Source organism: Podarcis raffonei, chromosome 6 (genome assembly GCF_027172205.1).
Source record: "Podarcis raffonei isolate rPodRaf1 chromosome 6, rPodRaf1.pri, whole genome shotgun sequence".
NCBI lineage: Eukaryota > Metazoa > Chordata > Lepidosauria > Squamata > Lacertidae > Podarcis > Podarcis raffonei.
Window position 1 is genome coordinate 20,505,824 of NC_070607.1, and position 23,241 is coordinate 20,529,064.

A 23,241-nucleotide genomic window follows, 5' to 3' on the forward strand; every position below is an offset into this window, starting at 1 on the left:
TTTTTTTTAAAAAAACACAGCTTCATAGGGAAAATGTTATCTTTTATCTAGTAAATCTATCTACCAGCTTTTACTACAATCCAGGCTACTATATTTTAGGATCCAGATGCCACATACCTGGATTTGACATGCCTAGGCTTGTACTGCAGGTATGCTACCCCAAGCACAGTATTAAAGTCTCACTGAGCATAGCTAGACTTATTTCTGAATAAGTATGCATAGGATGGGACTCTAATTATACCTTAAAATCTGAACCCTTAAGCTATGTATAAACGTTGCAAATACAATAATTAGGTAAGGTACTACCTGTTCCTAACAGTGCCCTTGTTCTGTTTTGTTTTAGTAGAAATTCAGTAGTGAAGGCTTTCCTTTACTTAATCTTCATACTGCAAAAACATGCCCTTTTGAAAAATCTGGCATGCAGGACTCCTGCCAGAAAAAAGGCAGGAACAGAACAGATGAGATTTTGAACTATGAACCCTGATACATTCATGATGTTGATTCTGTCGCCTTGGGCTAGTCTATTTCTCTCAGCTTAACCTACCTAACAGGATTGTTGCTAGGATAAGATGGGTGGGTGGGTGAGAGAACCATACATTCAATGGGGCACACTGTAACTTTACAGTGGAATTTTCTGAATGTCGACTCAGCAGTAAGCTCCATTGAGTTCAATGGGAGTTACTCCTAGGCATTCTTTGAGCTCCATGGATAAAAATGTAATAAAATAAATAAACTGCGGGAATTATTAGATAACCACAGAAGCTTCCTACTGCTTGTAAACAAACAATTATTTTTGTCTTGACTGTTTAAAGATTGTTGCCCATAAAAGCAAGTATCAATTTTATGTCAGGAACATGTTATTTACTTTCCCCTATTTTGTGTCTCAGCAGGCAAATCAAAACATGGCTTCAAATCCCCTGCAAAATAAAATGCTATATACTTATTTCAGTCACTCAGATCTTGGGTGCTCACACGTTCAATTTAAGGTTGCCTACTGGATATTGATATTTATATGCAGTTTATTGTAATTATTCTAGCTCAATTTTCTTTGTAAGCTGCCAAATAATGTATATTATAGGATAGCTTGTAAATAGTATAAACAAACTACATGATCGTTCTTGTGAAAAGTGTGGAAGTGTACAGTAATTATATGAAAAGAAATTTGATGTACATGTGTGAACCACCAGCCCTTCTGGTCATTAGCTTCTAGGCTGCTTTTTAAGCACAGTTGCCTTTCAAAGCAGTTTACAACCATGCACAAGTTTATCTATAAAATCCAATTGTAAAACCAGTTAAAACAATTCAAAAATCCAATTCCACCCTAGAAATATACAAGCCACTAAACTAACAACACAACCCATTTAAAGCTGAAGAACAATATCCAATAGCCTTGGGTAGCCTCCATGATAAAAAAATGGGTCTTTAAGATCAGATTAAAATTAGCGCTTGGAATCAAATGGCATCATTGGGGACTAGCACTGAAAAGGCCCTGTTCAGTTTGTCCAGCAGCCTAATGGTTTTTACAGGTGAGCACCCCCTCCAAAGTTATGGTCAGACTGATAAGGGTATAGGCAGTGCTTGCCAACCAGGTAACTCTGCATATGTTTCCGAAAACACCTCACATTATTCTTCCCCATTGGCTGTGCTGGCTGTGGGTGAAGGATGTTGTGGTCCATAATATCTGCAGGGTGCTGGGTTGGTGACCTTAGATTGCAGTTAAGTGCAGAGGTGGCGAACCAGTGGCCTGTGTTTCCAAAACTTGGGTCGCCATTTTTTGGACTACAACTCCCATCATCCCCAGCTAACAAGACCGGTGGTCAGGGATGATGGGAATTGTAGTCCAAAAAAGTGACCCAAGTTTGGAAAACGCTACTTCAGCTGATGGTGAGCTCCGACTCCCATCAGCCCTAGCCAGCAGGCTAATGGCCAAGGATGATGGGAATTGTAGTCCAATAGCGTCAGGAGATCCGCACAGCTTCCCCTTTCTTTCTTTGGGGGCTTTAACGGTCATAACCCGCCCTTTGAAACGTCCTGTCAGCCGGTGCAGTACCGGCGCAAGACCCGGCATTCTCTCTCCTCCCTCTTTCCAGCTTTCCCTCCGCCGTTGGCTTTCTGCCCCTCACAACCCACGCTGCGCCTGGCGCGTGAGGTAGAGCGCGCCCGGTCCCCTCAGAGGGCAGCCGGCGTCGCAACCTGAAAGCCCGCGGGTTGGGTGGGCGCACGCGCGCTGCCTTTTTCCTCTTTTCTCCCTCAGGCGCCGCCGGACTCTGTGCCGCTGCGCCGCGAGGGGGACCCGCACGCGCACCAGCCTCCCCGGCTGCCTTTCCGTGCGCCGCTCCTCTCAGTGCGTGCGAGGCGAGGGGCAGAGCAGGAGAGGCGCTGCGGCAGCAGGAGAGGCGGAGAGGCGAGAAGGGCGCGCGGCTTCGGCTGCCTTTGGAGTTCTCGGCGTCGGGCGAAAGCGGTCTCTTCTCTCTTCCCGGGGCTGAGGCGGCGGCGAGAGCGCATGGAGCCTTGGAAGCAATGCGCCCACTGGCTCATCCAGTGCCGGGTGCTGCCGGTCAACCACCGGGTGACCTGGGACACGGCGCAGGTGTTCGACCTGGCCCAGACCCTCCGCGATGGAGTCTTGCTTTGCCAGCTGCTCAACAACCTGCGCCCTCACGCCATCAATCTCAAGGAGATCAACCTCAGACCTCAGATGTCCCAGGTAAAAAAGGGAGAGAGAGAGAGAGAAGGGTGGGATGTGCAACGCCGGGCTCTTCCGGGTTTCTGCCTGCGTTATTGTGCCTCCGAGTCCCTCTTCCCCTTCCCCACCCTTCCCCATCCCGCGTTATTAATCGCCTGGTTAATGCCTTTGTTCCAATGCAGGGGTCCTTCCAGGGTGTCACTTTTGTTGGTATTTTGCTTTCACTTTGTTAGCCAGCAGCTCTCAGCAGGGGATGTTTGAATTTGGCAGAGTTACAAGATGCTCTTTTGCGGGCTGCAGACATATATATATATATAGAGAGAGAGAGAGAAAGAGAGATACTTTGTCAGATAAGTATTTGTGTGTGACATGAAGAAACAAAGGTATAGACCCCGTATAGAGTTCCAGGTAGCATTTTGGAAATAAAAACAACAGTTGCAGTTCCATGATCTGGGGAGATAAAGGATGACAATAACAGCAATAATTTAAACCCCAGAACTGAATGCTTTGTGCTGGTCACTGCATATTTTTTTGGGGTACTTTTAAAATTTGAACTCAGTGGGGGATGGGGCGAAAGGATACTGGGCTCCATTAAAATGCTCAATTTAGTATTTTTAATATTACTTTGCCGTCTAGTGTGTGTATCTATCTACCTTTTAAATTGTGGCTGTTCTCCTGTTTCTGCCTGGATTCACTTGGGTTAACAGTTGGGGGGGGGAAAGAGAAACTAAAGAGGAACTGTGTCATGTAAAATGAAGCATCTAGGAAGTTGACTGCCTCCATTACCGTTATCTGTAATTACAATAGACAGGGGAAAGGATAAAATGACAGCCCCAAAGCAAAAAGAAGCTGCTGCTGTTGCTGCCCTCTGAAGGTTTTGTGGGAGGGTTTAAAAGTATTTATCCACTTGTCCCTTAGTATAATGCACATCACAGGGAAACTTAGAACAATGCCAGAATGCCTTTTATGAAGGATCTGGCCTCCAGAGACAAAAAAAAACAAAACACAAAGTGGGAGCCAGAGCTGTAACTCAGAGTTGCACTCTGGCACCTTGAATGATGTATATTGTCCTGGGGCTTTTGGATGGGATGAGCTGTAGTAGTGAATGTGGTTTGGAATGGTTTAACCTACACATATAATGGGCACAATGTCACTGTGGTTAAGCCGCATTGATTTCAATAAGAGATTTTAAGGGTGTATACTCACTATACCTTTAAAGCACTCCCCCCAAAAGGATCCTGGGAACTTTAGTTAAAGGGTGCTGGGAATAGTGAGGGGGGAAACTGCAGTTCCCAGGATTCTTTGGGTGGGTGTGCTTTGAATGTTTGGTGGAAACACAGCTAAAAGTGCTTCACTTTGGTTGCGTGGTGCTGTCTGATTTCTGAAGAAAGGGAAGTGATTCTCTCAAAACGTTTCTCTGAGTTAAGCTTCTTATATTTGAGGAAGGGAGAGGGAGAGAGAATTTTTAGGTTAGTAGTTTCTTATGATATCTTAAAAATGAATAAACTGCAGGGTTGGCAGTGTTTGGCTTGTTTTGTCAACTTCATTCCTGTGCAAGCTAAATTTTCTGACTGTAGTTCTTTTGTCATGTTTGGGAGTAAGCCCAAATTTACATCATAGGTAAATATATAGAAAGAGTTGACTTTACCTGTCATTGAAACCTATGAGACAAGGTGGTGATACAACTGTCTTAAGGCAGTGCACACTTACTTGGGAGTAAACTCCACTGAACATTATGGGACTTTCTACCAAGTAAGCACACAGAGGATTTCACTGTCTGCTCCATTTCTTTCAATGGTGTGTACACCATGAACCTAAACATGTTTACTCAGGAGTAAGGCTCCTGTGTTTAGTGGTATTTATTCTTATGTAAGTGTGCGGTCCTATCTATGACTAGCTTTAGCTGAACTGGCATCTGATCTTCTGTCATCCCAGAACTGTCTATTTCTTGTTTTGTATTTACTCATACCTAAGACTAGGGAGTGGGATGCGGGTGGCACTGTGGGTTAAACCACAGAGCCTAGGACTTGCCGATCAGAAGGTCGGTGGTTCGAATCCCTGCGTTGGGGTGAGCTCCCGTTGTTTGGTCCCTGCTCCTGCCAACCTAGCAGTACGAAAGCATGTCAAAGTGCAAGTAGATAAATAGGTACCGCTCCGGCGGGAAGATAAACGGCGTTTCCGTGCATTGCTCTGGTTCGCCAGAAGCGGCTTAGTCATGCTGGCCACATGACCCGGAAGCTGTACGCCGGCTCCCTCGGCCAATAAAGCGAGATGAGCGCTGCAACCCCAGAGTCGATCACGACTCAACCTAATGGTCAGGGTTCCCTTTACCTTTACCTTAAGACTAGGGTAGCCAAATGAAAAAGGAGATGAGGCTCTTTCACCTTTAATAGTTGTTTAGAAGAGGGAATTTCAGCAGATGTAGCTTAGTTTGTAATGCAAGGCACACCTGCTGGACTTCCCATTTCTAAACAGGTATTAAAGGTGCAAGGTCCCTGTCCTATTTTTCATTTGGCTACCCTATCAAAGACTATCAATTTATTGCATAGAAGATCATCAATCTGAAAACTTTACCTTGTTGAAATCCACAGCACAACTTAATAATAACATTTAATGTTCATATAGCACTTTTGAATACCTTGAGTGGTTTACCCGTTATCATCTCATTAATTATCAGAAGTGTCCTATAAAATAGGTCAGTAATTAGTATTATTTTTGGACTCCTATTTTTGAGGCGAGTGGGGGGAGGCTACGAGAGTGACTTGCTTAAGATCACCAGGTGAGTTTGAATGGGATGTGATTGGAACTCGAGTCCCCCTGCTCATTAGCCACTTCACTAGGTCCGCAAGTATAAACCAGTTAATGCCATACATTCGCTGTTCATTGTAGCAGCCTTGCAATGAAATACCAGGAAACATTTAAGCATGCTTATGCATTGTATTTAATTCAATATTATGGGCAAACCCTGATCTTACGAATGCTCACAGTAAGTGTGCATGAGATTACAGCCTTGTGTTTTTAAGTGTGTTGTGAATTGCACACCATGCATATTTTTTAAGCCTCTAATTTTCTCATTTGCATGATTTGGCTCGAGTGTCCTGGAAATGCAATGTTAATCTTGGCTATGACCCAGCTCCCTGTGTGTGTGGGAGCTTCCATTTCTTGTCTGAGATAGGAAAATGCTCCATGCATGCGCGCGCGCACACACACACACACACACACACACACACACACAGGTGCTTTCCCCATTGTGCTTTGTATGCATCCTTTCCATAGCAGAGACAGGGAAGTCTCGTTAGAGAAAGGCTGCTGGGTGGTGGTCATTGGTTTTTCAATGCCCTTTATCATTTTGAAGATTCAAGTGCCAACAGTTGCCTTTTGTGAGTGGGACTTAACAAAAAACAGTCTCTTTTGGTAAGGCTTCTGAGAAGCAAAATGTGGCAGCAGGATGGGTGATTTTGTCTGACATTCTGTAGAGGCTTAACCTCAGCAATATGAGAAAGCTGCAACATAGCATAATTCTCATGAGTGGTAATTTATACATCCATAGATCTCAATGAGTGCTAGTTACTGGATGAATGTATTCAAGATATGCATGTGTATGAACTCCAAAACATGATGTTTAGTTGATTATTATAGAGTGTAAATGACTCCTAGGGTTGCCAGCTCCTGATTTAGAGGTAGGGCCTGTTGTTTTAGCAGCTTCCTGGGCACCTGAGGTAGCCAGTATGGTGCCTTCCAGATTTATTTATTTTATGGACTACAGCTCCCATCAGCACCAGCCAGCATGGCCAATGGTCAGGGCTGATGGGAGTTGTAGCTCAGTATCATCAGGGTGGCATCACATTGCCTGCCCCTGGGCTACAGCTGCCCCAGTTCACCTATTTAAGGAAAATGATTCCTTCTCACTAGGAACTGGGAGCCATCCCCAAGGATAAAAGTTTGACAGAGTGGTTTCTTGGAGGTTGCTATTGTGTTGCCTTCTTCCTCGCTCCTACAGATTTTCCTTAATAACACTTTCTGGGATGCATATTTTGAACGCTGGTCCCCAAACCTGGTAATCAGGCATGTAGTAGTAGTAACAATAATCATGTTCACCAGCGGCATCCAGTTATGCATACACACGATAAATAGTATTGGTGGCAGTGCTTAATGATGCCATATCTGAATGGAATACTGTCCCCTTTGTATTGCAGATATGCATTTAGCCCAGGTTGAAAAACCTGCCATCTTCTGGGGATAATTGAGAAAGTTATCCCAAAAGTTAGACTACTTAAATCTCAGCACACAAGCTTGCATTCATTCCCTTGAGGATTTAAGTAGCCTAACTATATATACACAGGGTTATGCTTTTCTTTAAAGTCTACAACAATATTTTTCAGAGGTTGAGTCAAGCTTCCCATTTGATAGGTGGGAAAAAGCATTTACATAAGCAGTATCAGAGAATAAGCGTGTCATGTTCACCAAAGTTAGCTCATGCATGACACTTGCAGTATTTGTGGAAACAAGATGCAAACAGTGTCCATTATATGTAACAAAAGTTTGAAAAGCAAAGGAAGCTGTGTCACATGTGGCTTTTGGAAATAAGATGCAGCTTATTTGTAGCCCTGTGGATAAAATGCCTATCTGGCTGGACTCCTGCATCTTTAATAGTTGTGTAGAAGGAGGGACTTTCAGCAGGCATGGTTTCTCCTGCTACACCTGCTGAAATTCTCTCTTCTATTGAAGGTGAATGTACCCTGTCCTCTTTTTCACCTGACTACCCTATCTACTGATCAAAATGATATTTTCAGTGTGGCCTTGGTGCTAGGGAGGTCTGCCCTTGGAACGCTGTCTGTGTTGGTTCATGTGAAGATGTAGCTCAAAAGGAGCCATGTTTCAGTAGTGCGCTTGGTTGAGATAAAGCACTGGGTCACATATAGTTTATTTGGAAACTAGCTCCACTGTATTCAGCAGGGCTTCTTCATTTCCCTGAGAGTAAACTCTATTCAGCTCTCCTGGATTTATGCCTGAGTAGACATGTCTTGCAGTACACTGTTCATCTAACTTTCCTCTCTAAACAGCAGAATGCCTAAGTTCTTAAAAGGAAAATACTTTTGCTTGCGGTTGCAAAACTTGGGAAACACACTTCAGGGAGGCTCTTATGCACGTAGAATTCATCTGGGGGATTTGTTCCTTATCCCTGTAGGCAATGAGCTTATCCTCTAATGCTTATGATAGGGTTGCTAATTGCTGCTATTTTCTTGGACTCCAATTATGAATCCAGTTCCTTGTGATTTTTCTATTACTATGATCCATAACATATTGCATAGTAATCTAAGTCCCATTTCCCATACTTAATACCAATTAAGTGGCTTAAGATCACAGCCTGGAGTTGCTAGGTCTTGTTGTGCATGCTTTCCCCCCTTTCATTTTTAAAGTGCTGTGCTGAGTTTTCAGTGAACTGTAATACTAGAACTCTTTTAGACAGCCTATTGAAGTTCTGTGTTCAAGTGCTGTGATTTGCTTGCCTTAGTGGAAAGATAGAATTTTAAGATCCTATTTGGATGATGAACTGGAGTGGTTTCCATACAGTAAGTAATGTTCTTGTCTTGTCTTCATCATCTGCTAATTAAAATTAGCTGTCTGGGCTAAGAATATTGATTTTAGCCATCATCAGTAAAACACAGTAGTGGTTTTGATAGATTTTGAAAGCAAAGCACACACTGGCATATTTTTTGCCCAAAGGCTGTTTTCTCATAAGACCTGCAATGATTGTTCTTATCTAGGGAATAGATGTATCTAGTATACATAAGTATTCTTTGGAATTTATAAGCTGCTCTGTATTTTAAAAGATACTGAAGCAGTGTACAAAAATAGAATATAAATCATAGTACAAATAATAAAATAATATTATGACTGTGAAGAATTAAATGGACAAGTTCACAAATACCGAGGGGTGTGTGGGAGAAGGAGAAATATTTCCAACAAGCAGAATGTTGTACATTTACACAGAAGTAAATCTTACTGAGTTCAATATCGCTTGAACATCCTGGAAAGTAAGTTACTTAAGACTGCATGTTTGCAGTCCTGTCCATTCACTTGGGAATGAGTCTCATTGAATTGTGGGATTTAATTCTGAGTAGACATGGATAGAATTGAGCTGATAATGTTCTAAATTGGGTTGCTAATATTTGCTATTGCATGTTTCTTGATCAGCCATTCATTTCCAGTGTAAATGGAACAATTTATTTCAGTGAGAGTGGAAGACAGTTACCGTATTTTTCGCCCTATAGGACGCACTTTTTCCCCTCCAAAAATGAAGGGGAAATGTGTGTGTGTCCTTTGGGGCGAATGCAGGCTTTCGCTGAAGCCTGGAGAGCGAGAGGGGTCGGTGCACACTGACCCCTCTTGCTCTCCAGGCTTCAGGAAGCTCTGCGCAGCCCTCGGGAGCCCGGCGCGAAGTTGTGCTGGGCTCCTGACGGCTGCGCGGAGCTCCCTGCATTTCGAAGGCTGGGACGCGCTGAAGAGCGCGTCCGGGCTTCGCACACCTGTCCGCAAGCCTGGGAAGTCCGGTGTGACTTCGCGCCGGGCTCCCTAGGCTTGCGGATAGCAGGCTGTTCTGGGGGCTGGGGTCGGGGGAAGCTCGGGCTTCCCCCGCGCCAGCCCCGCGCCTGGGGGGGGAATAATTTTTTTTCTTTATTTCCCCCCCAAAAAATCTAGGTGCGTCCTATGGGGCAGTGCGCCCTATGGGGCGAAAAATATGGTAAGGTCCTGTGCATGCACTCTGCATTTCACAGAATTTTTTGCTCCATGTTTCCTCAGGTCAGATTGTGACTTTGCTAAGCACAAAACATTTATTTTGGGCCTCAATGACTTATGTGCAAAGATTATTTTCTGAAAGAAGAATTGCTTGCTCGTAGGAACCTCAGACTCAAATAAAGGCATGTTCCAATGTGTCTACGGTTGATAAGAGATTTATCTGGGTGCGGATAACTTGGGCGCATTTCCAGTGGAGGAAACCTTGGAGAGCTGTTTATTTATTTCCCTAGTATTTTATGGTGTGGTGGCATCTTCTAATTTCGGTCTAGCTTGACAAGATTTCTTCTTATGCAGACTATATACTGAACTTTTGTATTCATAGCTTTAGCGCTGTAGTGTAGCTGCGTTTTGTGTAAATGAGTTACCCCATTTCCTGCATTGGGCTTAACTCAGATCCTTGCAGAAATCTGAGATACAGTATAACATGTACGGTGAGAATATGCTAAAATCACCATAAGCTTAACAAACAAACAATGATACATAGTAACCTCAATTGCTTGGACTATTATCCACAACTAAAAAGATATATTGTATTGGCAGCAGTTTTATTGTAATGGATCAGGCAGGGAGGTGTTTTCTGGGAGACCATTTTTGTAGAAGTGTTCCCGTCCACTAAAATAATTATTCCATTAGACAGAATGAATTTCTTGCCATACCCATGTCTGTCAGTCCTGTGGTCACCAATGGGCAGTTGTACTTAGACCAGGTAACCAGATGAGTGGTAATTTTGCTTGCTTTTAGACCAAACCATCTGTTACAAAAACATGAATTAAAATAGGCTTATATTGTTTTAGAACTCTTGGGACAGCTGCTTTGTAATCTGGTTTTGAAACACTTTCTTCAAAGAGGTCTGTTCCTTTCTAAACAGGAAGGCTAAGATTGCTGTGCAGCCTGTGTGAAAACGCAGATGTTTGTTTTAAATATATTTAAAAGTAAACTTTGGATTGACTGGGTGGCTTTATTAAATAGTTGTTTAATTTTGAAGAGTGGGGATGGCTTAGTTTAAGGATGTATGCATTATCTGTGAGCCTTGGAACTTGGCTTCCATAGTGGCTCTTGAGGGTTTTGTTTTGTTTTTCCTGGAGGATTAAAGCAAACAGAGGCTTTTAAAAACAAAAATACTGATAGACAAGGAGTTTTGATTTCTGAAATCCCTGTGCATAGAAACAAATTGGGGGTAAAAGTAATGGAGAAAGACCCAGTCTAAACAAACATTTATTTGGGTCCATTTACACATTCAGCAGTAAGTATAAAATGTTAAACATAGATAAATGTTTGACTTTTTATCACCTTCCAAATTGAGATCCCCCTCATTTTGGGGAAGTTGAGGGGAGCAGGGAGGGTGGGAGTGCATACCCTCCAACATTTCTTTGATGAAAATAGGGAAGTCAATAATAATAATAATAATAATAATAATAATAATAATAATAATACTACAGTTTTATTATTTACATCTCGTCCACCTGACTGGGTTGCCCCAACCCCACTGGGCGGCTTCCAACATATATAAAAACATAGTAAACATAGAAAGCTTCTCTATACAGGACTGCCTTCAGATGTCTTCTAAAGGTTGTTTAGTTACTTATCTTTTTGGCTTGGGCGTCGTATAACTCCATACCCTCCAACATTTCTCTGATGAAAATAGGGGTGTCCTAAGGAAATGGGGGACATTCCGGGATCAAATCAGAAACCGGAATGGCTTTTGTAAATCTGGGACTGTTCCTGGAAAATAGTGGCACTTGGAAGGTCTGGGGGTGTGAACCAGTTTTAATTTAGCCCAGCTTTAAGGGGCCAAACATAAAATGGGGGTTGATCCATTTGGGGAAAAAAATCGGTGCCACCCCTTCAGTTCCTTTTATCATTTCCTGTATTGATTGGTGTGGGTGGTCTGTGAACATAGGCCTGGACAATGTGGATGTTAACCCATGAATCTGGGAGATTATGTCCATTGGATTTATGGCCCTATATATGTCTATACACATATGCAAACATTGACTTACTATGTGTGGATGCTGGACAAGGAGGCATGATCATTCTTTTCTACCACATGTAGCCTAATGGGGGAGAAATTCAATTCATTTTACCTTTCAAGTCAAATTCAAACTTTCCAAAACAATACAGGAACTGAAACACAGCCATGCTTCTCCAGCCAAACAGTCCTTACAAAAGTGCATATATCTGGTAAAAGTGTGCATAAAAATGAATATGAATATATTTGTAAAAATGATGTACAAGAATGCATTGCATTCAGAAAACTTGCAAAAATGTGTACATTAGTCAAAACTGCATACAAAAAGTGTTTATTGGGAGAAATTAGAGCAAAAGTGCTCAATAATTTTCATGGGGACTTAAAAAAAAATCTGCAAGTTGCATATTTGTGGAGAGCTGAATTTAAGGTAATATCCAATTGCTCTCTTGACACATTTCAGTGTTACCACCCTTTTAAAATGTTAAAGGCTTTCCCCTCTCATACAACTCATCAAGTTTCTGATTCTACAACATTCTGACAGGACTTATATACAGTATTTTCACTTCCCCTCCCAACCTTTTGACAAATTTAGCCAATCAGAAGGTGAGTAGACACTTAGTTAAGTTTGTTTCTCCTTAATTGGCAAGTTCATAGGATAACCTTCCTGTGCAAACCTTCCAGAACAAAACACCCCCTTGTACTTTAATCTTTCTGTGAACTGTTGACTCCCTATGCAAGAGAACTGTTAAAGCAAACAGGAACCATTTTATAAGCAAAACCCCAAAACAAAATAGCTGAAAGTTCTATTCCTTCACAGTAGGATTTAACACAAAAGGAAATAAGAGAAATGGAAAAAAGCAGAGAAAAGGAAGGGTGGAGGAGATAGAAGTCAGGATGAAGCTATGAATGCAAAGGCTGCACAGCTTACCACAATATTCCATTTACCAGTCTCAAAAACTTTATCACTTGTTCTAGGTGCAAAAGAAAATGCCAGTCTAGGAATGTAGCCCTGTGCCGGCTGATCAGGTGTCCAAATATACACCTGAAAGCTTTTGTTTATAATAGGCAGTGTGTTCAAATATGGAAAATACAGTGCAGTTTTTATTCAGTTGTATGATAACTGGTAGATATTTCTCCTTCCAGTGTTGGAGAATTAGTTGCTTTGCTATCTTAAGTACTTGTAGTACTAAATTGTGTTGTCCATCCCATAGCTCCTACAACACTGGAAATCTCCTTGAGTCTTTAGCAGGTCTTTAAAGGTAAAGGGACTGCTGACCATTAGATCCAGTTGCGGATGACTCTGGGGTTGCGGCGCTCATCTTGCTTTACTGGCTGACGGAGCCGGTGTACAGCTTCCGTGGCCAGCATGACTAAGCCGCTTCTGGCGAACCAGAGCAGCACACGGAAACACCGTTTACCTTCCCACTGGAGCAGTACCTATTTATCTACTTGCACTTTGAAGTGCTTTCGAAGTGCAAGGTTGGCAGGAGCAGGGACCAAGCAACGGGAGCTCACCCCGTCGCGGGGATTCAAACCACCGACCTTCTGATCGGCAAGTCCTAGACTCTGTGGTTTAACCCACAGCGCCACCCGCGCCCCAGCAGGTCTTTAGGAGGCCTCTAATACTAAATAACTTTGGACCAGAATGAGACTGCTACATGACATGGCCAGGTGATCTGTAATTGATTTATGTTGTTTGTGCTGCAATGCCAATAGTTTAAAAATGCTCACTATATATATATATATATTTAAAATCGGAGATGGGTACATTAAGATTGAAAGAACAACTTGTGTTGGATCTACTGTAATTTTGAATAAATAAATAAAGACTAATAGTTGAGGCTATGGCAATCCTCTACTGATATTTATGTTTTCAATTGTTGGACTACTATCTACAACAGGCATGTCCCACAGGTAGATCGTGATGTAGTGGTAGATCACTGGCTCCCCCCAAAGACGCTCAACAACTTTGGCTCCCCTAAAAAAAAGCTTTGACCTGAACTCCCCAAAAGGGGGTAGATCACTGCCAGTTTTTAACTGTGACTAGATTGCAGTCTTTTGGGAGTTGGCCACCCCTGATCTACAACGTTTCTCTAGTTGCAGCAAAAGATTATGATGCAGTCTTTCTTTCACAATTTTTTCTATTGTATCGGAAATACAATATGGCCTGCAGGTTTTACTGTAAGGGTCCTTCAAGATTTGAATCTGAATCTTGGCATTAGAAAAATAGGCTCCAGAAGTTTTTATTTATTTGAATATTCACAGTCTTTTTATTAGTCCAAATGATAAAAAAAGGCATAAGAATGGGGCAATTTTGAATTAGAAATTCTTTGATGAAGAGCTGGGGAACATTATAAAGGACAGTAGATACATTTTCTTTGTCTAAGTACACAGAGACCTTTTGACTTGTGTAGTTTGCAACTGTGAATAATGGACATCTGCTTTAATAACGCATATAAAACTACTTCTGTAAGTAGCCCCACTGAGACCCAATTATTTTTCTATACTTTTAGAATAATGTTTGACACCACTAAAGTCAAACTGCTCATAAACCACGTGGGGGAAAGTGATCTGAAAGCTCTTAACCCAGTTTTCTTTCTCTCTCAGCTTATATATGAAAGAACAGCAAGAGGACTTTTACTATGTTTCTTCAGAGAAACCTTTTCGGCGTTACTAACAATACTTCAATTGCGCCAAGCAGGTAGAGGGCGGAAATTCATCTGATGATGTCCTGAGATGTGCCTTCTATTTTGAGGCTATTCAAGAAGAAAGGGAGCCTGTTGCACTTGATCATAATTTTTATCCTGTTACTTGAAGTATTGTGATGCTGTTTACTAGATTTACAGCCCAGCATGGCAGTATTTAGGAAGTTGTGTGATAAAATTGTAAGCTGCCGTTTGAATCACTGTGGCAGAATCATGAACCTTGGTTTGGACAACATGCTAAGCTAAACTATGGTTTAGCACAGTGTGGCACAGCAGCAGAAATGACAACCAAAGAGCAAAGTTTCTTCTCCTAGAGCCTGCATGTTCATTCGAAGCTATGGTTTTGCTTAGCATGAGATGCGGATCAGTCCACTGTGTCTCTTTTGAAGGAGAAAGACATTGGAAGCATATGTAAGCAGAATAAATATTTGAAAGGAGCGGCACTAGCAGCAGAATGTGGTATTGGGAGCAAATACACAAATGTGCATGTGTGGAGAAAGCAAAGTGAAGAATGAAGTTCGCCCAAGAAGAGATATGGAAGTGCAAAAACCAAACCTATGAATTTAGGAAGAGGAACCCCCCCCTGCAATTTTGTAGTTGTTTGAACTTCAAGCAAATATGAGTTGAGGTGGTTGGACCTTGGCTATCATATGGCCCCTTGTCATGAGGCCAGGCTAATTACATATTGGTGACTAAAGCTCATTGCCAGGATAGTAGCATTTGCTGTGCTCTCTGTTTTGTAAGAGTACAGTGTTACTAGCAGGAAAGTAAAAGATCCTGGATTTTACTTCTGACCTCATTCAGTTCCAAAGTTTTATTGAAACCAGAAGGGAAAGGTTTATTGGGGAATGTTTATAGGAAAAGTAGTAGACGCAGGGTATAATTATAAGAGTCGAGGAAGGCCTGTAAGGAGGGAATGCACAATCCTTTCCCTGTTTTCTCTCTCAAAATAGTGGCTTTTCTCTCTGAAGGTGAAAGAATTAGGGGCCATCAAAAAAAGGATTAAGATGGCTCTCCCTACTGACACACTGGGCCCTACTCCACTTCACAGTTCCTAATTACAGTTGTTTCATGTTTTGGAAAATTGGAGGATCTGCATGGTATTACATGAAACATGCTTTATTGGGAGTAAGGTCTAAAATTTATGGAGGTGATAAACCTGTGTATGGCCTGTGCTACTTACTCTGGCAGATAAAGGTCATCTGATTAAATGCTTCTTCATTAATAAAATATTTTCATGGAAAACATGGAGGAAGGAGGCAAGTATTAAATTCTGCTCTCTGACATTTGCTTTTATGTGCAGAGGGGTATTGTTATTGCTCTTGTATGCAGCAGCATTCTGCCCCTACAATATGATGCGGTATAGTCAAGTTATAGATTTGCCACCTCAGTCAGAATTCACTTGAAGGACTGCAGTATCGAATGGGACAACTATAGAGATACAAGGGGACTTGGTTTCCAGCGGCTCACATTCAGTTCTGTGGAACGAATTGGCATGTTGCAGTCTGCTCTGGGACTGCAGCTTGACTTACTGAATTGTATGTTCATGGGGGGGAAGGGCTGTTCGGAAATGGAGCTGCTAACAAACAATGGGTTGTGCTTGAATTATCTCTCTTCTCCATTGTTGCTCCATCCTTATTTGTTCCTCCCAAGTTCTTCTGTTGTTGTTGATGGAAAAAACCAGTGTCACGAGTCTACTTGCTTCCATTCTAATATTTTGATGAGGTTGCTGCATCTTCAATTTCTGTTCCTCTTGTCCAGTCTGTATTATGATGCTATCTTTGCTGTTTTTTTCAGAGTTGTGGCTTATGTTCTAAGTAAAGATACCAAATTCGCATTGAAACATTTTATGTATTACATTCATGAGGTAGTTTGGTCTGGGACATTGGTCCAAGGTCAACCAATAAGCTGTGTGTCTGAGTGGGGATCTAAACCTAGGCCTCCCTATAATACCTTTATGCAACCTTCCTTTCCAACTAAAATGCCCAAGGCAGCTTAACAATACAGTAACATCTATGATAGAATATGACATTAGATGTTCATCTAAGTGATTTTCTCATGAGACATTTCCATGCACCTATGAGATTCATATGTGGTGGTACCTCAGGTTAAGAACTAATTCATTCTGGAGTTCCGTTCTTAACCTGAAACTGGTTGGTGAAGCCAGGACCGATGATCTGCATGCAGTCTATGTCCACTGGCAAGGAGAGCCTAGAAGCATCCCAACTGTTGGGTGTGACTGGGAAAAGCAAGTTCCGAATGCTAAATTGTTTTTGAGTAACCAACTGATCCTTAACCTCCACTCTCCTTATTTAATTTTTAGCTGAATGAAGTTCACTGTGGAGACTGTCAGGGTTCAATATTTGAATAGTTTAGCCAAGAGAAAGGCACAGGGAGTATGACATTGTTGAATATCCTGGATCTCTCAGTGACTTTTCAGCGTCATTAACCATGGTCTCCTTCTGGACTGCCTGGGCTGGGAGTGGAAGCTATTGTGTTACAATGGAACCATTCCTACATTACTGGGAAGTTTTAGAACATGGAGCTGGAAGTCTACTAATCACGGTGGGAGTTACTCTTCAAGGATCTCATGCCTCCCATACCTTTTAAACATATACAGTGGTACCTCGGGTTAAGTTCTTAATTCGTTCCGGAGGTCCGTTCTTAACCTGAAACTATTCTTAACCTGAAGCACCACTTTAGCTAATGGGGCCTCCCACTACTGCCACGCCACCACTGTGCAATTTCTGTTCTCATCCTGAAGCAAAGTTCTTAACCTAGGGTACTATTTCTGGATAAGCAGAGTCTGTAACCTGAAGCGTCTGTAACCCGAGTTACCACTGTAGTTCTTCCATTGTAGAGATTCTCTGGTGGGTTACGAAGCCCGATCTACATTGAAAACGGTTGCCAACAGTTCAAGCATTTAAAGTAAGGTTACCAGACGTCCCCGTTTCCCAGGGACAGTCCCCGGATTTACACATCAGTCCCCGTACAAAATCCATTGAAGTTGAAAAGTGTCCCTGGATTCATTGGAAAAAAAATCTGGCAACCCTAATTTAAAGAGCTCCATCCCCTTTGCAGGTCCTGGTCCCTACATTCTGCTCATTATGCCATACAGGATCTAGCATGTATCCCGTACAGGGGTAGTATATATGTAGTAGGTGGAAAGAAAAGATTGCCAACAAGTCTGCCACATATGTGGGGAAAGTAGGTTGGTCTAATTCTCAGGAAGCACTCAAGAGCACTTGCTTTTTCATTCTTCATCACAGATAGTATTTCCCCAGACCTGGTGGCAAGTGAGTGTGTAGCCGGGTCACAATACCGTTACTTTAGGGGCATTTCAAATTACGTCCTGTGCAAACATGGGTGGCAAGCATGTGTGTAGTAGTCCTAGATTCCATTTGCTTGCTACATATGTGTCAAAAAATATGCAGTTGTAAGGATTGCTTGGAAAATGTATGTTAAGTGCTTTGATCATTCTAAAGTGCTATATGAATACTAAAAGATGTCATTATTACACTTTACCTGTCTTGCAAGATCAAAGCAAACAAGCAATCTATTGATTCTCTTTTAAAAATATGTATCTTATAATTACTGCCTTATGTTCTGTATTGCGTTTTAAAACCCTTTACATCACCTTGGTTTCCTTTGGTCGGAGAGTGTAATTTATTAATACTCGAAACAGATGTGATAGCTTCCTTGTTTAAACCACTACAGTGTAATTTTGAGAATACGCTGGGTATAGAACGTGTGTTGTCACAGCAATGCTTCATCATATGAGTCAGAGACGCAAATGCCAGGTTTTCAAATGACAGCAAAGGGATAGAGAGCAAGACTCACTTTGACCTCTTCACCTTAGTAGAGTTTACACATTCAAACATGAGCTTCTGTTGGAAAGATGCATGGTGAGGTGAACTCTGCTAAGTGAGTTAAAGGAGCAAACTTAGTGAGGAATTCCCCTAGGACTCTGTTTTGTAAAAAATAATGTAGAAGGTCAAGGCACTGGATCTACCATGTCAATGCCTTGAGAACTGAACCACCATTGGGTTCTTACTTGGGGACTTTAAAACTAGATATGCGGCTGAATGGAAGGAACTACCTTTTCAGCTTTGAGAGGAAGAGGTTGTGGTGGACGGGTCATTTAAAAACCAATCATGCCTCTGTGGACATGATTTTGTGGGCTGGGGCTTTACCTTTACTGTCACTCGAAAGACTATCAGATACCTTAAAAGTGTAGAAATCTGGAGAAAAAGTTACCACGCAATAACTTATCTCACCTTAAAACATTTTTTTTAAAGCCTACTCCATATGTTGCAGGGGCAAGGAAGCTGCCATTTCCCTGTATAGTTGGGTTCCATGCTATTGTAATGTAAAGTCTGCCAGGTAATTTTTGCTGGGAAAATATATAGTTTGTTGTTTTTCTGTCATTAGATTCCATGCTGCTGTACGGTCTGCCATGTGGGCTGGGTGAATGAAATGGTATTGTTCAATACCAGCATTGCTCTCTGTGCTGGTGTTGGTGTGGGAAGGAACCGATTGTTAGTCTTCCTCGCTTATTCCCCCCCCCCCCATTATGTGAGCAGCAACCACAATGTTCCAAGAATATATAAAAAGAAAATGGCCATACAGCTGTGCTGTCAGATGTATGAAAACGAAGTGTATAATCCTTTTCAAGTGTTGCTCGGTTTACAGCGGAGTCCTATAGCTTCCTATCGTACAGCAGGCGTTGAGAAATTGATTAGCTGAGATCAAAGCCATGACTGACTGGAATGCTGATTTGCAATTTAAAGTGTCTGGAGGTGATGAGAGAGGATCATGTATGTTAAAGCAGATGAGTAGTGTTGGAAGCAGTAGGGTTGCTGGTAATATTATATGTGTTGGCTCATATGTTGCAGACGGGAGCATGCTACCATTAGTTTTGGATTCATGAATCCCTTGTGGATCCAGTTAATTTATGCGTGATGCGTTCCCTGCTCCAGGAACCTTCCTTTCTCTTGACTGCTACATGTTTTATGGCCACGCTGTTGCATAGGCTTTGTTTCTTCTGAATAATGAGATGGATGGTGCAAGGAGAGATATTGTTGTACAGAACTGTCCTTTAAACTTGCTTATTCATTTAATAAAATTTATATATGACACCTCAAAGCAATTTTATGGAAACAGATCAATGATTGTCCTTGGGAGTTGTCAGTCCGCAAACCCAAATGTAGCTCGATAAGCGTTTTAAAAGAACTGCGTTTCTGGAGGGAAAGAGTAGAATCTCAGATTTTCACCGGGCTGCATGATATCCTCCCCCCCAATGTTTTTGGAAGGGGTGCTATTGGTTTGTTCTTGCTCTTGTTTATATTGCAATTTTTGTGTTCTCATTTTGTCTTTTTACGTTGTGAGCCACTCTGTGATCTTTGGATGAAGGGTGGTATACAAATTTAATAAATAATAATAATAATAATAATAATAATAATAATGCTGTTGTTGGCACCTGTCTGTCTTGAGAGACAATTGAGTGCATATCCGGAGGTGAAGCCAAGCTGCTGTGTTAGTAGCACTGAAGTGACTTCCCCAGGGTGGAAGCCTGGGCAGTGTGTATTCCATTTTTCTTTGTTTTAATAGTATTTCATGTTATGCAATATTAAATACATACAACATAATAAAGAGCCTCAAATTGAACTCCCCTGTCTTCAGTGAAATTATATGCATCCAGCCAAATTAGAAATTATATTTAGTTTTCTTCTAATAGATACCGATCTGTTCTGGGTCGTTGTTAATTAGAATAGTAGCAAAGTGTGCTTGGGAGATAAAAGCTGCTTTTCAGAGAGGATTCTCATTTGCTTGGAAATTATTGCAGAGCAGAGAATATCTGCAAAACCCTTTCTCCTCTATTAGCATGATAGTGTAGCTTCGGATACATCATAAAACAAAATATGTTGCAATAGATGGCAGATTCCAAAATGGAGTCCATTCCTATATAATAGTAAAGGTAGCAAGGTAGAGTCCCCCGTCCCCCCAGTGTATATTTGTTTTAAATGACTGTAATCAAATGGGACAAAAGCAGAGTTGGCTCTAGGGAAATAATTTATTTTGTTATCCAGAATCAATTTCTCCCATAATTGAGAAATCACCACCCTCCTGCTCTAAAATGTGACATTATCTTCAAGATCAAGCTACATGGGACTGGGAAATAACAGTGACTTTTCTCATCACATTCCACCTAATACAGTTACTGTGCTAGCTCCATTTGAAGACGAACTTGAAGCCCAAGTTACATTGAAGTGAATGGAGCAATAGAGTGAAATAGAGTGTGTTGGAAACTGTTATTTAGTGTAGTAAGTTCAGCTGGTCACTTTCAGGTGGAATGGTGTACTCTTTTTATTAAGACTGCAGGCTATGCTGGACAAAACTGTGTTAACAATTTGAATGGCTGTGGCAATTGACTTTCTGCCGTCCGGCTCAGCGACGCGATAGAAAATTGCATATTGGTCCCCTTTGCAGTTCAATTTCACATCGGGGGTGGGGGTGGGGGGGTTGAAGGAATTCCAAGCTAGTTCCTCAGCTGAAGCATCTCAGACATTCTGACCCATAAGCTAACATTGGGGGCCATGATAAGTTGCTGTAGGATGCCTGCAGCTGATTATTGGCTACAGGAGCTGTGGACGTAGGGGGAAAAAGATGTGGGGAGGAGTACATTCATCACCAACCTCTCAGCAAATTGAAAGGATTCCCCTCCCCATTTAGCAGCTCCTTTGGGCCAGTCCTTAAGCAGGAGGCAAGGGTACAGTATATCTGGCTCCCATCAAGACCCTTTCTGGGAAGATCATGATTATAAAGGAGCATTGACCCATTGATTTACAGCCTGCATTAATGTCTCCAAGTCTAGAACAGCATTCCTTTTGAAAAGGACATTATTTTTATCTGGCTGAATCATCCGCCACCCTCTTTTCTAATGTTTTGTTTTGCTGTCGTCTTGAAAGAGAGCCAAATGCTTTGAAAGCAACTTTCACTTTTTTTTTAAACTTCCTGCAGTTTGTTCCTCTGAAGTAGAATGTCTGAAATCCCTGAACACACTGTGACTTATGTCAGTTTTGTGAAGTTTTTAGTTTGCAGAATACAGATGTTCTTATGTTTTGTGTTGCTAGTCCTACCGCCTAGGACCCTCGTACCTACGGGACCGCCTCTCCTGGTATGCCCCACAGAGGAACTTACGGTCTTCAAATAAAAACATATTGAAGGTCCCAGGCCACAGAGAGGTTAGGCTGGCCTCAACTAGAGCCAGAGCTTTTTCGGCTGCGGCTCCAACCTGGTGGAACGCTCTGTCGCAAGAGACAAGGGCCCTGCAGGACTTGACATCTTTCCGCAGGGCCTGCAAGACAGAGCTGTTCCACCAGGCCTTTGGTCAGGGCGCAGCCTGACTCCCTCCTTTGGCAATCTTTACAAAACTTTAGTTTATGGTTGCCATCAATTTGTATTTTAATTAATTTTTATAATGTTTTTATAATGTTGCACTGTTTTAGTGTTGTTAGCTGCCCTGAGCCCGGCTTCGGCTGGGGAGGGCGGGATATAAATAAATTTTATTATTATTATTATTATTATTATTATTATTATTATTATTTTTTTTTGTGCCTCCTTCAAATCACCTCAATTAATGTAATTTTCCTACCTCATGTTACATTTCTAACACTTTTTTTTTTTTTTTTTTAAGAAAAAGTGATTGCTCACATCCAAATGCCTCATTGTCTTTTTCTCCTCTGGTACTGTCATTTTCTCCCTCACACTGTCCCCACTTACCTGTGTTTCCAACTGGCCCAGTAATCCAATCTCCAACACTTTCTGCTATCTCAGTTAAGTGAGTAAGTGTTTTTACTGGTTGTCTTGTCCACACTTACATTTGTGAGCTATGATGGCATGAAATAATAAAATTGGCTCTCTTCCAGTTTACAAAATCTTTTCCTTGTTTGCGCTAACACAGACAAGTGGCTATTTACCAGCTTGTTTTAAAGATGAATTCATGTGTTTATATTTGAAGTAGCCTGGATAACTTAAGCTTCCATTGCATACTGGCTATAGAAGCACAATGCCTGCTCAGGTGTTAAGTGCTGCATCTGTGGCTACTAAATAAAATAATAATAAAAACCCTGGTGGCAAGATCTACCTGGTCATCTATATGTGTCCATTTGAATCCCTGATTGAAGGTAATGCAGTATACACATGAAGAACCCTATGCACATGATCAGTTGGTAGAGCACGAGACTCTTAATCTCAGGGTTGTGGGTTCAAGCCCCACGTTAGGCAAAAGATTCCTGCGTTGCAGGGGGTTGGACTAGATGACCCACATGATCCCTTTCAACCCTACAATTTTATGATTCAGAACTTGCTAGTGGTATGTATGAGGACCTCCATTCAAGCATTCAAATGAACATGTGTAGAGTAGGGGTAGAGTTTGCTGCAACCCATCTGTGTGCATTTATTATCCACTGAACATGGCTATGAATACCTTCCTGACAATATGGTTTTTAAATGCTTTATGTGCTTTGACCTTATCATACCATAAATATGCATGCCATCCAAATACATTATTAAAACCTTCTAAATCCAAGATGTCTGTGTTGTCAGGAAAGCATTGTTTAATGTCTGGATAAGATATAAGGACCTACTTGAAAATAAAACTCCAAGGTGGTTGTCACTGATGGAAGCGAAGGCTCAGAAAAAGCTGAATATGGAGGCCAAATGGCCGAAATATTGGGAAATTTTGGAACAAGAGGGAGATAAATTGAAATTGCAGAGTTTTGAAAAACTAAAAAACAAAGTGCGAGATTGGCTTCATTATTATCAAATAATGGAGGCATACAATTTGGACAAGAAAATTGGATTCCAGGTGGAAAAATCAAAATTGGAAACAGAACTGTTAGATCCCAAAACTAAGACTTTGTCAAGGATGTATAACTTGCTGTTGAAATGGAATACTCAGGATGAAACGGTGAAATCTGCTATGATTAAATGGGCACAAGATGTTGGACATAACATTATGATGGCTGACTGGGAACAGTTATGGACCACAGGTATGAAGTTTACGGCATGTAATGCCT

General features: G+C 41.7%; 1 protein-coding gene across 6 annotated transcripts in view; it reads left to right on the forward strand.

Annotated features, from left to right (window-relative positions):
* The first annotated feature begins 2,141 nt into the window (after positions 1–2,141).
* Positions 2,142–23,241, forward strand: part of VAV3 (vav guanine nucleotide exchange factor 3) — a 159,172-nt gene continuing 138,072 nt past the window's right edge. For 4 of the 6 annotated variants that reach the window (XR_008330944.1, XR_008330945.1, XM_053391559.1 and 1 more), the window contains exon 1: positions 2,142–2,707. Coding sequence is in view for 4 of the 6 variants with exons in the window: in XM_053391559.1 (XP_053247534.1) it covers positions 2,504–2,707 (204 nt within the window). In the remaining 2 variants the exon portion in view is untranslated. The remainder of the gene's footprint in view (positions 2,708–23,241) is intronic. The other 2 variants (XM_053391561.1, XM_053391562.1) reach the window with 2 other exon arrangements.